The sequence below is a fragment of the Doryrhamphus excisus genome, linkage group LG9, assembly GCF_037039965.1.
Source record: "Doryrhamphus excisus strain RoL-2023G ecotype Guam linkage group LG9, RoL_Dexc_Guam_v1.1, whole genome shotgun sequence".
NCBI lineage: Eukaryota > Metazoa > Chordata > Actinopteri > Syngnathiformes > Syngnathidae > Doryrhamphus > Doryrhamphus excisus.
In genome coordinates, this window is record NC_136365.1 from 18,729,895 (window position 1) to 18,744,695 (window position 14,801).

At 41.1% G+C, this 14,801-nt stretch overlaps 2 protein-coding genes across 3 annotated transcripts; one reads left to right on the forward strand and one right to left on the reverse strand.

The window, feature by feature from the left end:
• The first annotated feature begins 7,080 nt into the window (after positions 1-7,080).
• Positions 7,081-9,725, forward strand: sst3b (somatostatin receptor 3b). The gene is made up of 2 exons (XM_058066645.2): positions 7,081-7,815; positions 9,069-9,725. The coding sequence occupies exons 1-2, from the start codon at positions 7,087-7,089 to the stop codon at positions 9,705-9,707; spliced, it is 1,368 nt and encodes a 455-aa protein (XP_057922628.2). The 5' UTR covers positions 7,081-7,086; the 3' UTR covers positions 9,708-9,725.
• Positions 9,726-11,096: 1,371 nt separating this feature from the next.
• LOC131125187 (protein CutA homolog) lies at positions 11,097-14,591 on the reverse strand. 2 transcript variants are annotated; one of them, XM_078793555.1, is made up of 7 exons: positions 14,504-14,591; positions 13,927-14,002; positions 13,569-13,687; positions 13,394-13,453; positions 12,245-12,290; positions 12,104-12,153; positions 11,097-11,997 (listed from the first exon to the last, which is right to left on the reverse strand). In XM_078793555.1, the coding sequence occupies exons 2-7, from the start codon at positions 13,987-13,989 to the stop codon at positions 11,898-11,900; spliced, it is 438 nt and encodes a 145-aa protein (XP_078649681.1). In that variant the 5' UTR covers positions 13,990-14,002; positions 14,504-14,591; the 3' UTR covers positions 11,097-11,897. The 2 variants fall into 2 exon arrangements, with proteins under 2 accessions (XP_078649681.1, XP_057922503.2); XM_058066520.2 differs by having other exon boundaries at positions 11,202-11,997; positions 13,569-13,717.
• Between the last annotated feature and the right edge of the window lie 210 nt (positions 14,592-14,801).

Genomic DNA, 14,801 nt, shown 5'->3' on the forward strand with positions numbered 1-14,801 from the left:
GATCTTTGATATGGCATGTAATTTTCTCCTTGAGTTCATGGATTGCGTATCTAGCATGCTTTTGTACTACAATACATTTTGTACTACAGTAAATAAAAATAAACTTACGCTGTAGTGATTACCGGTTACCGGGACATAATTCACCCCGGAACTATCGATAGGGAAGGTGTTGCCACCCGGAGGGGTAGGCGCGAGGGTCGGGTGTTTTCCGCTGTGTGTGCTGTGCTCTGGTGGTGGAAGTGTGAAAAATAAAGTTGACTGGAAGCAGCCGTTCGCCGTGTTCTTTTTTGGTATTGAAATCCTTAAGCAAAGATTGATTTAAGCTGCTTTTGTATCGATATAAGCAGACCAAATTGGCTGGCGGGAGATGAAAAGGGCATCGTAGTAACCGGATTATCATAATAACTGGGTATCGTACTAACGCAGCTAATTATATCATAAAAGACTAGAAATTTGCCGGGAAATGAAAATAGTATCGTAATAAGTAGTAATTCGTTTTAACCGATATCGATATAACGAGACTTTACTGTATTAGGATGTGTGCAAACCAAGCATCATACAAAACATCATTTGTTATCATTTGTTATTTTGTGTAAAAAAAAAACAATTAAAAATAAAAACCTTATTTGCCAAATAAATACTAATAATTTGCCAAAACATTATTATTATTATTATTATTATTATTAATCTTTTTTTATTAATATTCATCATTGTATGGTCATATCACCTCGTACTTTGGTACGGGACAAAAAAGTAAAAAATAAAAAAAAACAAACTGTATTATGGAAAGCAGGAAGAGAACAAATGTAACAGTTACTGATTGTAAAAGTACCAGATGGAGGGGTAGGATTTAATAAGCTTTGCTTCTTCCTACTCCTTTTGGACATGTGGAACTGTGAACTGATTATGGGATGCACTCAATTGTAATCTGATGCATGTTCAAATGAAATAAAACCATTACATTAATATTATATTATATATAATATTAATATTATTCTAGAGTTTGTAAAGGCCACGGATATTTAAATATATATATATTGCTTCTACTTGACCAGGTCATGAGGGATGCCCTCTGCAACATCCCCACAGGGTCAGCTGCCATTTGACGCCCCTGCACAACCTGGAGCTGGCACCTGCACCTGAATGCCAGGTCTTGCGCACCCCAATTTCAATGCACACTGTTATACCAAATGTACGTTATACATCATCATATCTACATCTTGCTTACTGACGCAATACAGATGACTAAAAACCTGCACAAGTTCTAAATATCGATCACTCAGAGCAACGATCATGTCATGATTTGACTTTTGACCTTTTTTTCCCCGCCCCCCATTAGCCTGCTATGCGTGCACGCGCATCAAACGCACGTGGTCAATACTTTATTAGCATCACAATGGTGTACACGCGCACACACTCGTAGGGAGGGAAGGAGCGCAGAGAGGGGGTTTGTGCGGCTCGGCGTCGGGGCTCCAGTGTTCAAGTCCTTCTTCGGAGATTAATAAAGGTTCAGCAGCAACACAGGTAAGCTTTATTTGGCTTTCTAATCTTTGCTCTGTTATGTTTAGTCCAAATAACCTTAATATTGATTTATTTACTATTATTTAATCGTCATATTATTTTAATTAATGGAATAAATGTAATAAATCATGTTTTCAAGTGCATTTTTTCCATGGTGGCGCATGCATTCATGATTTTAAATGAGTGTTATCATGAGAGGCGGGGTCAGTGCGTGTTTTCATGTTGCCTATTGAAGGATTACAAGAAGAGATGAGATAGATGAAGAATCATTTAAAATTGGTTCATCTTCATCTTTCATCGATGACTGAAAAGAGATATATATTGGCTTTTTGCATTTACTAAACTCCATGAAAGCATCACTGGCATGAAATCAGGAGAATGTTTTTCACTGAATGAACACATTATCAATCCTCCTGAGAGTAACTGATGCTTTCGTGCTGGCTTCAGAATTGATGAGCACGTTAAGCTCCTCGGGGAATAAGACGATGGATGCATCGGTGGAGTTTACTCTCCACTGTTTGCCCGTCAGTCCACAGGTCTTTCTAAGGATATGTGCTCCATTAATACTGTCACTTGAAAGTCAGAAGAATTTGTGTGTTGCGTGTGTTGTATTGAGTACCTAATAAAGCAGAGGTGCTGCTTTATTTTATTGTGTTTTTGAACACCAATTTTTTTTTTAATGGCCCACGCCATATTCTAGAAACAAACAAATAGTGGAATAGGTGCAGATTCTGGAAGATAAAGAAAGCTTTTTGTTCGGGTTATTGTGTGTAGCTGCTCTGTAGGAGTCCACAACTCAGTACAAAGGGTCCAGATATTGAGAGAAAAAAACTGTTGTAACTTTCTGAGAATATTGTGTAATATTTTCAGCATAAAGTTAAAATATTAAAGAAAAAAATACTTTTTTAAAGGAATAACATCTAAAAATTTAAGTAAAAAATAAAGTTATAATTTCTGAAAAATTAATGTGTGATATGTGCTCGATTAATACTGTCACTTGAAAGTCAGAAAAATGTGTGTGTTGCGTCTGATTGCATTGTGTACCTAATAAAGCAGAGGTGCCTAAAGTGTTTTTGAACACCAATTTTTTTAATGCCCCACATCCTATTCTAGAAATAAACAAATCCAAGTAAAAGCAGCTGGAACAGGTGCAGATTCTGGAAGATAAAGAAAGCTTTTTGTGCGGGTTATTGTGTGTAGCTGCTCTATAGGAGTCCACAACTCAGTACAAAGGGTCCAGATATTGAGAGAAAAAAAACTGTTGTAACTTTATGAGAATATTGTGAATATTGTGTAATATTGTCAGGAAATAAATATATTTTTAGTAGCATAAAGTTAAAATATTCAAGAAAAAAATCCCTTATTTTTTTAAAGGAATAACATTAATTTTTAAAAAGTAAAAAAAAATTAAGTAAAAAATAAAGCTATAATTTCTGAAAAATTAATTCACAGAAAAAAATTAAGAATAAAGATATTTGAAAACTTACAAAAAAGCAGGAATGGAAAAAAAAATAATTTTGTAATTTCCCAAGATTACTATGTACATATAATAATATATACAGTGAAGAAAATAAGTATTTGAACACCCTGCTATTTTGCTATTTCTCCCACTTAGAAATCATGGAGGGGTCTGAAATTTTCATCGTAGGTGCATGTCCACTGTGAGAGAGATAAACTAAAAAGAAAAATCCAGAAATCACAATGCATGATTTTTTAACAATTTATTTGTGTGATACAGCTGCAAATAAGTATTTGAACACCTGTGTATCATCTAGAATTCTGACCCTGAAAGACCTGTTAGTCTGCCCATTAGAAGTCCACCTGCACTCCATGTATCATCCTGAATCAGATGCACCTGTTTGAGGTCGTTAGCTGCATAAAGACACCTGTCCACCCCATACAATCAGTAAGACTTTAACTTGTAACATGGCGAAGACCAAAGAGCTGTCCAAAGACACCAGAGACAAAATTCAATTCAATAGCAATAAACATAAAATAAAATATTGTAATATTCAGAGGGTAGAAAATGTGTTTGTCTTTCTAAATAGAATTTTTACCATGATAAGAGCCCTCTAGACATAAAATAACACCTTTATAGTCACCTTTACACTCATATTACCCAACATAGTCCATCAAATCAGAGAAAATATGCCATTTAAGACATAAACGAGGCTCATGCTTCCAAATCTGTTCTCTGCGTGTGGACAGGAAGTGACGCTTGGGATTCAGAGTTGAGTACTGGCACAACGGTCGCTGTGTTATTATAATGTTTTTTATTATAATGTTTGCCTGTCACGGCTGTGTATGTTTCCAACTTCCTGGCAACACTGGCAAGGTTTGATTTTATCACCCATCCATTCATCCACATGTAAATATTTTTAATAAGCACACTTATTGACTACACTGTACTTTGTGACCGCAGTCAATTCAAATGGCAGACTGCTGCGAGGTTGCGAGGTGGAACAGTGTGGGCATTCCGCAAAAACAATCTGAATCCATTAGAGTGCCCTCGCTGCACCGACAGCCGCTATTATGGGAGGCAGGCCTCGACGGGAGGTCTCTAAAGTCATCGGCCACTTGAACAATCATCTAATCTCTACCCGAACCGGCGGGTTCCCTTTTCTGCGATCTTCTGGGCATTGTCTTAACCCTCCATCACCATAGCAACACCTCATGGGAAGTTTTAGGTAGCGGAGACAATACAAGTCCAAACAAAAGAATCGTCAGGCTGCTGCACGAGATTAGGACGCATACTGTGTGTGTGTGTGTGTGTGTGTGTGTGTTGATTCACTTAATTGTACTTTGCATGTTGCACATCATGTACAAAAGAAAGCAAGGTGTTTGTTTATTCCTGGAAATCACCCAGCATGCATTGCTGTTGTCTTTGTTGTTGTGTTTATTGTGTTCATGCACTCTCGCTGCAGTTAATTGCTGCACGTAGTCTGTTTGTATTAATATTTGCATGTATCAAACAGTCCGCCTTATCAAAGATAATAGCTCGTTATAATATGCTTTACTTCTCACCGGGCGTATGCATTGGATTTGGTATGCCGCATGTTTTGCATGATCACAAACTAATTTGGAATCAAATTAATTTAATTAATCCACATGCACTCCGATTTCCTCCCACATTCCAAAAACATGCTGGGTTAATTGGCGACTCCAAATTGTCCATAGGTATGAATGTGAGTGTGAATGGTTGTTTGTCTATATGTGCCCTGTGATTGGCTGGCCACCAGTCCAGGGTGTACTCCGCCTCTCGCCCGAAGACAGCTGGGATAAGCTCCAGCACCCCTGCGACTCTAATCATTTCCTAATCATGTGGGATTTCCTCCCACATTCCAAAAACATGCTAGGTTAATTAGCGACTCCAAATTGTCCATAGGTATGAATGAACTTAATGTTTTTAAAATTACTGCAGATTTTTCCATTTTTGCTTTTTTAAATGTTCTTGTGGGCTGCATGGTGACCGAGTGGTTAGCACACAGGCCTCACAGCTAGGAGACCCAAGTTCAATTCCACCCTCAGCCATCTCTGTGTATGTTCTCCCCGTGGGTTTTCTCCGGGTACTCCGGTTTCCTCTCACATTCCAAAAACATGCTAGGTTAATTAGCGACTCCAAATTGTCCATAGGTATGAATGTGAGTGTGAATGGTTGTTTGTCTATATGTGCCCTGTGATTGGCTGGCCACCAGTCTAGGGTGTACCCTGCCTCTCGCCTGAAGACAGCTGGGATAGGTTCCAGCACCCCTGTGACCCTCCTGAGGATAAGCGGTAGAAAATGAATTAATGAGTATTAATATAGGGGTGTTATTTCATGTCTAGAGGGCTCTAATCATGTTTTGCATGATCACAAAGCTAAATTGGAATCAAAAATTATATTTCATTAGTCCACATGCACTCTGATTTTCCTCCCACATTCCAAAAACATGCTAGGTTAATTGGCGACTCCAAATTGTCCATAGGTATGAATGTGAGTGTGAATGGTTGTTTGTCAATATGTGCCCTGTGATTGGCTGGCCACCAGTCCAGGGTGTACCCCGCCTCTCGCCCGAAGAAGACAGCTGGGATAGGCTCCAGCACCACCCTGCGACCCTTGTGAGGATAAGCGATAGAAAATGAATGAATGTTTACTATATTGGGTGACTATTAAGGTGACTATAGGGGTGTTATTTCATGTCTAGAGGGCTCTAATAGTGTTAACAGCTACGTATATTTAGAAGGTCGTAACCAGGTTTTCTATGCTGTCACCATGAAAATATCCACATTTCTGAATAAGGAATCCCACTATACGGGAATACTTTATGTGCCCTGTGATTGGCTGGCCACCAGTCCAGGGTGTGCCCAAAGACAGCTGGGATAGGCTCCAGCACCCCCCGTGACCCTCGTGAGGAAAAAGCGGCAGAAAATGAAATGATATGAAATAATTCACATGCGCCAAGTACCAAAATAAATGTTTTCGTGGTGTGTTCAGAACTCTTTGAGCTTTTTCTATCTTCATAACCATGGACTCCGGCCCTGCAGTCAAAACAGCCCATTTTGCCTCCATAGGTTGTTACATTTTGTTCCAATCCATCAATTATCAGCCATCAGCGCCAGGGATGCGGGTGTGCCTGTGTGCAGCATTACGGTCATTAAGAAGTCCGGATGGCTTCGCAAAAAACAAGCGCCGGCGCTAATGGCGAGGCTTGTTTTTGTTGTGATGGCGGCATGCTAAGATGATTAGCACTTTTGTATTCAGCCCAGCCCATTGAAGTGTTTGAACAACACATTGACCCGTTTAATGACACCTTGAGTGTAAACATATATATCATTACGGGTCATATTATTAGGCACACAATCTAATAAGATTATTACAGTCGTGCCTCGGAACATTGCGGTTTGATTGTCAATCCCTCACTATATTGCGTTTTTTTCAGACATTAATTAATGAATGGTGCGGCACGGCGGTCTAGTGGTTAGTGCACAGACCTCACAGCTAGGAGACTAGGGTTCAATTCCACCCTCGGCCATCTCTGTGTGGAGTTTGCATGTTCTCCCTGTGCATGCGTGGGTTTTCTACGGGTACTCCGGTTTCCTCCCACATTCCAAAAACATGCTAGGTTAATTAGCGACTCCAAATTGTCCATAGGTATGAATGTGAGTGTGAATGGTTGTTTGTCTATATGTGCCTTGTGATTGGCTGGCGACCATTTCCAGGATGTACTCCTACTTGTTGTGGATATTTCGTGCAACTTTAGCCACCACACCCGGGATAGCTGTGTTGGGTTAGGGTTGGTGATGTTCACCATGCACCCCCTCACCCCCACTGAGGCTTCTTACTGGCTGCTCTGTGTGAAGGAGGATTTTTTCCAATTGGGAAAAAAGGGGTTAAGGGCTCCTCTTTCCTTTTTGAATTGACAAGCTCAGACTTTTTTGGCTTGAGTTCCATCCTTGGTGAAGTGAGGAGTTCCTCAGGTCAGGTGACTGTTTTCAGAAAGGTTGTGATGTCACTCGACTCTTGCCTTTATCAATGTAATCGTTGTCCTTTGCTCGCAGGCTGACAACTGACTCCTCTGAGCCGTCATGGAGCTGATCCAGGTCACCCAGGATGCCTCTCCTCGCTCAAACTTTCCGATTACCTCCACGTCCGAGTCCCTCCTCCTGGCCTCGGACAATGACACATCCTCGTTCTTCAATGCCACTTGTCTCAACTGTACCGATGTGGAATCCCTCCCCGGTTTGGCCGGCATCTTCATCCCTCTCATCTATGGAATCGTCTGTGCCGTCGGCCTGGTGGGTAACACGCTGGTGATTCATGTGGTGGTCAACTACACCAAAAACGAGTCGGTGACTAACATCTACATCCTCAACTTGGCCATCGCCGATGAACTCTTCATGTTAGGCCTTCCCTTCCTGGCGGTGCAGAACGCACTGCTTTCCTGGCCATTTGGCTCGCTTATGTGCCGTGTGGTAATGACGGTGGACGCCATCAACCAGTTCACAAGCATCTTCTGCCTCACCGTAATGTCCGTAGACCGCTACCTTGCCGTGGGGCACCCAATCCGTTCGAGCTGGTGGCGCCGTCCTCGAGTTGCCAAGGCCATCAGCATGGCCATGTGGGCGGCGTCCTTTGTGGTGGTACTTCCCGTGGTGATTTTCGCCGATGTGTTGAAGGACGACGGCAACTGCAGCATTGTCTGGCCCGAACCGGCGGAGCTATGGAAGACCTCGTTTATCGTCTACACTTTCACTGTGGGATTCTTCTGCCCCCTGCTCGTCATCTGCCTGTGCTACCTGCTGATCGTCATCAAGGTAGAGCAGTTACGATACCAGCCGCGACTTTGTACCTCATTTAACTTTCAGCAAACATCAACTGGTGTATCCAAATGCATGAGAAATGGCAATCCTTTCAAGGAAGCTGCTCAACGGTCCCTGCTCCCTGGGGGAGGCGTTCAAGGCAGATTTTCCACCGAGATGCCCAAGCCACCTCATCTGGCTCCTCTCCACTCTGAGCTTGGCATGTTTTCAGGTTTCAGTTACTACGAATAAAACGTTTTCTGCCATCATTCTTGGTTTAATTTGATTGCTAAGTAGTTCGTTTTTTGTGTCACCCTGATTACCCCCAGCGGACTTCCCTTTCATTCGCCATTTGTTAATGGTAGTGGTAATGGTTTTATTTCATTTGAACATGCATCAGATTACAATTGAATGCATCCCATAATCAGTTCACAGTTCCACATGTCCAAAAGGAGTAGGAAGAAGCAAAGCTTATTAAATCCTACCCCTCCATCTGGTACTTTTACAATCAGTAACTGTTACATTTGTTCACTACCTGCTTTCCATAATACAGTTTAAGGTTTTTTTTTTGTTTTTTTTAATAATGTACCTCGTACCGAAGTACAAGGTGATATGATGATACAATGACATAATGTGTACCATAGTAAGTGTCAATATAACTGTTAAATTTGTTCACTTCCTGCTTTCCTAATATAATTTATTTTTTTTAACTTTATTTTATTAAAAAAATAAAAATTAATTTTTTTTTAAATAATAAATTACAAATGTAAAAAATTTACAATATATTTTTTTTAATTTACTTTTTTTTTTTACTTTTTGTCACATACCAAAGTACTAGGTGATATGAGCATCCAATGACATAATGGGTACCATAGTAAGTGTCAATCACTCAATCCATTCCATAGTTTGATTCCACATACTGAAATGCTATGGCTTTTTTAACGTAGTCCTAGCATATAAGTGTTTCAAATGTACTTCTTCCCTGTGATCATATTTCTCCTCTCTTGTAGAGAAGTATTGGATGACATTTTTAGCTAATTGGTTGTTTTTAGACTTATGCATTATTTTAGTTGTTTGAAGATGAACTATATCAGCAAGTTTAAATATTTGTGATTTTATCTATTTATATAGATTTCGATTATTTTCTACACCTAAAATGACAAAAACTGTTTTCATAGGCAATCACTATAGATTATACATTATAGATTATAGACCAAAAAATGTACACAAGCTAAGGCAACATTTTGTGTCCATCTGCTCTTCCTAAGGTACGGAGCGTTGGGAAACGTGCACAAGCCTCGTCGTCCCGCCGCAGGAAATCTGAGCGCAAGATCACCAGAATGGTGGTGGTGGTAGTGGCCGTGTTTGTGATGTGTTGGCTGCCCTTCTACGCCCTCAACATCGTCAACCTGTTGGTGGTGCTGCCGGGCGACTTCCGAGGCCTCTACTTCTTCGTGGTGGTGCTGTCGTACGCCAACAGCTGTGCCAACCCCATCCTATACGGCTTCCTATCCGATAACTTCAAACGGGGGTTCCGCAAGGCTCTGTGCCGCACATCACGTCGGGTTAAGAGCCATGACAAAGCCGACATCGAACTACAGCGGCCCACTGAGGAATGGGGTGGTATTGCGCTTCACAGACAAAGGAGCACATTTGCCGGTCAGCGACAGGAAATAACAAAAGATGGCGGCCAGATCATCGAAATAATCAAAACATCACATAATGGAAAGAGTATAGATGCTCCAGAAGGTTCTAGGATGCCGGATGTGAAGATACTACAATCAGGGGACTACGGTATGGAAACCAAACACGGAGAGCAAGCAGAGAAAGGTTCGGATCCAAAAAGTACGTCGCAACCTGGTGCACTTTTGGAGAACAAGTCAGTGCTGGAAATCAGCTACTTGTGACTTTCTAGGGTGGGTTCTTGTAGTACTCGGTACTCTGGTCATGACTTGGTAGTCAGTCTGGTGGTCTGCGATTCAGTTTCACGTAATGCTCAAAGTTAAGTCACACACCCACAAAAACAGAGCGTCCACTGGGTGGCATACATTCACAGACTTTTCTATGGAATTTGTTTTTTACCAGCTGAGAAATAAAGACAATATTCATGTTGGAAAAACATTTTTTTTTTTAAAAAGGTCCCATATATGTGCTGCAAGGAGTCTGCAAGGCACCTTCAGCGAATTGTAATCAACAAGACCCCTTCACTGACTGGAGTCAGGTAGGTTGAACCACTATATCTCCACTTCTGGCCTCACATTGAACTCTAACCTTTTCATGATTTTCACTCAGCTTCCAGCCATCGCTTGGTTTTGTTCACATTTGGACATATATCCTGTGCTTCGACGAACCCGACTTACATGACAGTCGCAGGAACGGAACATGTACGTAACCAGAGGACCTTGTGAAATGTGCAATGTACAGTAGATCAACATGTATGCAGCCATTGGGAAGACCGGGATTTGTTGGGATTTGCCAGCATGTTTGTATGTGAAGCATCCGCTTACTTGACGACCACCCCAAAAGTGCATGTTGATCATTTACACAATGCTGTACTTTAATGTTTGTGTGGGTTATGTGGTAACGGCGTGATGGAATAGTGTACAAATTTGACATAGTAGTTACCCAAAGCCACTGCAAGGCATATGTTTATGCTAACTGCAGATTACAATTAAGGTTACTATCACTTCCTATGAATTTGGATAGCTGTTGATACCAATACTGTTTGGATACTAGAGCACAGTTTGCTTTCATACTATTATAGCGTAGATCAGGGGTGAGCAAACTACGGCCCGCGGGCCACATGCAGCCCACCCATCGTTTGAATCCGGCCCGCCAGTATTTCAACTTTGGCAACATGACTTGCAAGTCCGATTTAAAAAAAAAAAAAAAAAAATTAATTCAATTTTGTAATTTCACATCTCTGTGTGGAGTTTGCATGTTCTCCCCGTGCATGCGTGGGTTTTCTCCGGGTACTCCGGTTTCCTCCCACATTCCAAAAACATGCTAGGTTAATTGCCGACTCCAAATTGTCCATAGGTTTGAATGTGAGTGTGAATGGTTGTTTGTCTATATGTGCCCTGTGATTGGCTGGCCACCAGTCCAGGGTGTACCCCGCCTCTCGCTCCAAGACAGCTGGGGTAGGTTCCAGCACCCCCGCGACCCTTGTGAGGATAAGCGGTAGAAAATGAATGAATGTTTACTATATTAGGTGACTATAGGGATGTTATTTCATGTCTAGAGGGCTCTAATAGTGTTAACAGCTATATTTAGAAGGTCGTAACCAGGTTTTCTATGCTGTCACCATGAAAATATCCACATTTATGAATAAGGAATCCCACTATATGGGAATACTTTATGTGCCCTGTGATTGGCTGGCCACCAGTCCAGGGTGTACCCCGCCTTTCGCCCCAAGACAGCTGGGATAGGCTCCAGCACCCCCGCGACCCTCGTGAGGATAAGCGGCAGAAAATGAATGAATGAAAAAAAGACATGAGAACTTACAGCTGATAGTAGGACACTTTTACAGATAAAATTAGACAACTAATTCAATGCATAATGTTAAAATTATAAGCATAAAATAGTGTGTGTGTATATATTTTCTGGCCCCCGGATAATTTTTGTTAACTCAACGTGGCCCATGAGTCAAAAAGTTAGCCAACCCCTGGTGTAGACACATTAGAAGAAAGATGAGGATGTGGTTGATCAACAATCAATTCTGATTGACAAGCTTTGACAAGAGCATCACTCCACATTGTTTCTAGTTTTTGTGACGTCTAATCATTGATCTGGGTGTTTCAAAACATTTGAATGTCATCAAGTGAATGTAAAAATATATATTGAGCTGTTTTATTTCAACATATTTAGTCATAAGAAATAAAACGCTACTCTCTGTTCAGTGGTTCAGTGAACTGAAAATGTACAGATGATTGAAAGCAAAGACCTGTGACGCCCCCTAAAGGCAAATCTATGAACTGACATTTATTAAATTGGTGCAAAGGGGTGTGTCGGAAGTAATTTCACATAAAGGCCAATGGATTGTGAAGTCATTTAAACGTTAAAGTATTTTGCATAATCACCCATCCTTGAATATGTCCTCATTCAGGCACAATGTCTCCAATCCACTTGAGGTAAGGGGGGTTGCCCTGGTCTATCGGCAGGCTGATGACCTCAGCCACCTCGTAAGGATGGTTCTTCCTGGAAGCAAAGCAGAAGCGCCATTAATTAAAGCTGGGAGTTGAACTGCATTAACCATGGCGGTATAATGTGTTTTCGGTCACAACGATAACAAACAAATGCTTACCGGACGTAATCGGTGAGAGCAGGAACCTTGGAGCTTCTAGTTTTAATCATCTAGCAGTGGAGGAAAAACCAGGTGACAGTGTTCATTAAATATCATAGGACAAAAAAACATCTTGCACAAAAGTGGGAAATTGGCACTCACCAGCAGAACCTCGCTGTCTTCCTGGATCGCCCCCTGCCACTCATAACTGGACAATTCACAAATTAAGGATTTCAAGAGATGTTCACAGAAGAAGGTAAGACGAAGAATACAAACAGGATGTTACATGAAGTAAGAAAGCAGTAAGACTCCAGCGTCACCAAAAGAGTGTTTCTCATTGATTTGTGGCCATCCGGTCCAGTCCAGTCCACAAAACAGCCCCAGACCATCACACTACCACCACCATATTTTACTGTTGCTGTGATGTTGTTTTTCTAAAAATTGGCATTAATTCTACGCCAGATGTAATGGGCCACACACCTTCCAAAAAGTTCTTTGTCTGGTCAGATCACATAGTTTTATCCTCCAGAGGTTTTGGAGAGCATCAAGATGTCTTCTGGCAAAATTGTGACAAGCCAAGACAATTGTTGTTTTTGTTCAGCAGTGGTTTTGGTCTTGGAACGTTTTTGCCCAGTATCTTTGTTATGGTCACAAACACTGACCTTAACTGAGGCAAGTGAGGCCTGCACTTCTTTGGACATTGTTGTGGGGTCTTTTGTGACCTTTTGGATAAGTCCTGGCTGCGCTCTTGGGGTCATTTTGGTTGGCCGGCCACTCCTGGGAAGGTCCACCATTGTTCCATGTTTTTGCCATTTGTGCATAATGGCTCTCATTGTGGTTTGCTGGAGTCCCAAAGCTTGAAAAATGGCTTGATAACATTTTCCACACTGATAGATCTCAATTATTTTCTTTCTCATTGATTCATGAATTTCTTTAGACCCCAGCATGATGTCTAACTTTTGAAGATCTTCACTTTGTCAATGATTTCTTGATTGACAGCAGGTGTGGCAGCAATCAGGCTTGGGTTTGGCTAGAGAAATTGTACTCAGGTGTGATAAAATCATGGTTAAGCCATGTTTTAACCTGATGGCCATTTTTTTTCTCCTTTAATAAACGTATGTGTTGTCATTGACTCATTTAAATTACTTTCTAAAACATTTAAGTGTTACAAACATTAATAAATCAGGAAGGAAACACTTTGTTACACCTATATATATATATATATATATATATATATATATATATATATATAAATAAATAAATGAATGAATATATATATTCTGCCTTTCAAAATAAAAGTTGCAAACCTACACAGACTTGATTGCGGGCACAATGTTGACACAGGCGGCCAGCTTCTGCTGCACCATACCTCTGTGAGACACAGAACGAACACAGCAATCATTAGAATGAAAGGGGGAAATGCGGCAATCGTCCTTTTCTTTGTTCAAATGGAATACAAATGACAGAAAACAGCACTTAAGCTCACCTGGCTAAGTCTTTGGCCACCGTGTCATTGGGGCAGGTGACAAAGGCCGCCGAGTGCGTCCCCGATGTGTACGTCTCGGACGCCATGGTGAACAACCTCACTCCGACAGTCCGCAGCAGCTGGAGCATAAACACACTCAGGAGAACTGTCTGGAAAGGAGGAAGCAGCGTGGTCACATGCATAAACTTAAAAGATAACGTTAGTTTTTATTAGTCCTACAATACAGGTGCAAAGATCAAACACAATCATAAACTCGAAATAAAATAAATGTGGTCAAATTCCAGAGAGTTTTATTTTATATTGAGCTGTACAAGCAGTAATGAAAGAATAATGAACATAAATTACAAGCTTTTCTCACCAGAAAACAAGCTCGAGTTGATCCACCTTGCAGCGCCACTACACGGGGAAGTCCAATGCGCATGACCAGAACACACCTGGTAGAGAAGTATCACGTTAACATATTACTGCATGGGCATTACATGTTAATACTGACGCAGGGTCTGACTGGCGGTATAATTTTATATATAATTTTTTTACGCGGTTTGTTTTACAATAGAATACAATTTTTTCATAAATTGACGAATATGTGGCTCTGAAGCGCAAAACTGATTTACCTAGTCGGCTTGCTTAACGGCTGCAGCCAGGTGTCTATTGTTATTGTTCGAATAATAACAAGATATTTCTATTTACACTTTTTTGTACATTCACACAAGTATAAAATGTTGTAAAAAGCTGAGAAGCAAGTAATTTGAACAGGTATTGCGCTCCTGGTCCAGTTGTTACTTGCTCTGTTTGGATTATCAGTTAGCTAATGTTAGAAGCGATTGCTAATAAAGGGCTTCGTAAGACTCTGCCGTAGAAATTGACGTAATTATCAGCTACAGGCTAAAAAACGGAGTCCTACATTAAATGGCATTTATTTGTGGGTCGCATACCTGCTGAGTTAACTGCAGACGAGCGACATGGACTGCCGTAAAGTGTGGCGGATCAACTGCCGTCTGTCGCGCATCAGCGGTCGTGACTGTGTTGAACTGTAAATTGGAGCAGTTGAATGCTGGCGGAGATCGAACACACCAGAAGACATTACATTGTTTGTACATTGCACAGCTGACACAGTTCTGGCCATTTAACCTTTGTGATGATATTTAGTGAGTTGTTTACCTGTTTGTTTTTGAACTGCAAGCACTATTTTGCAGAACACGATTAAACCCTGCAACGGCAGAAAGTAGCCAC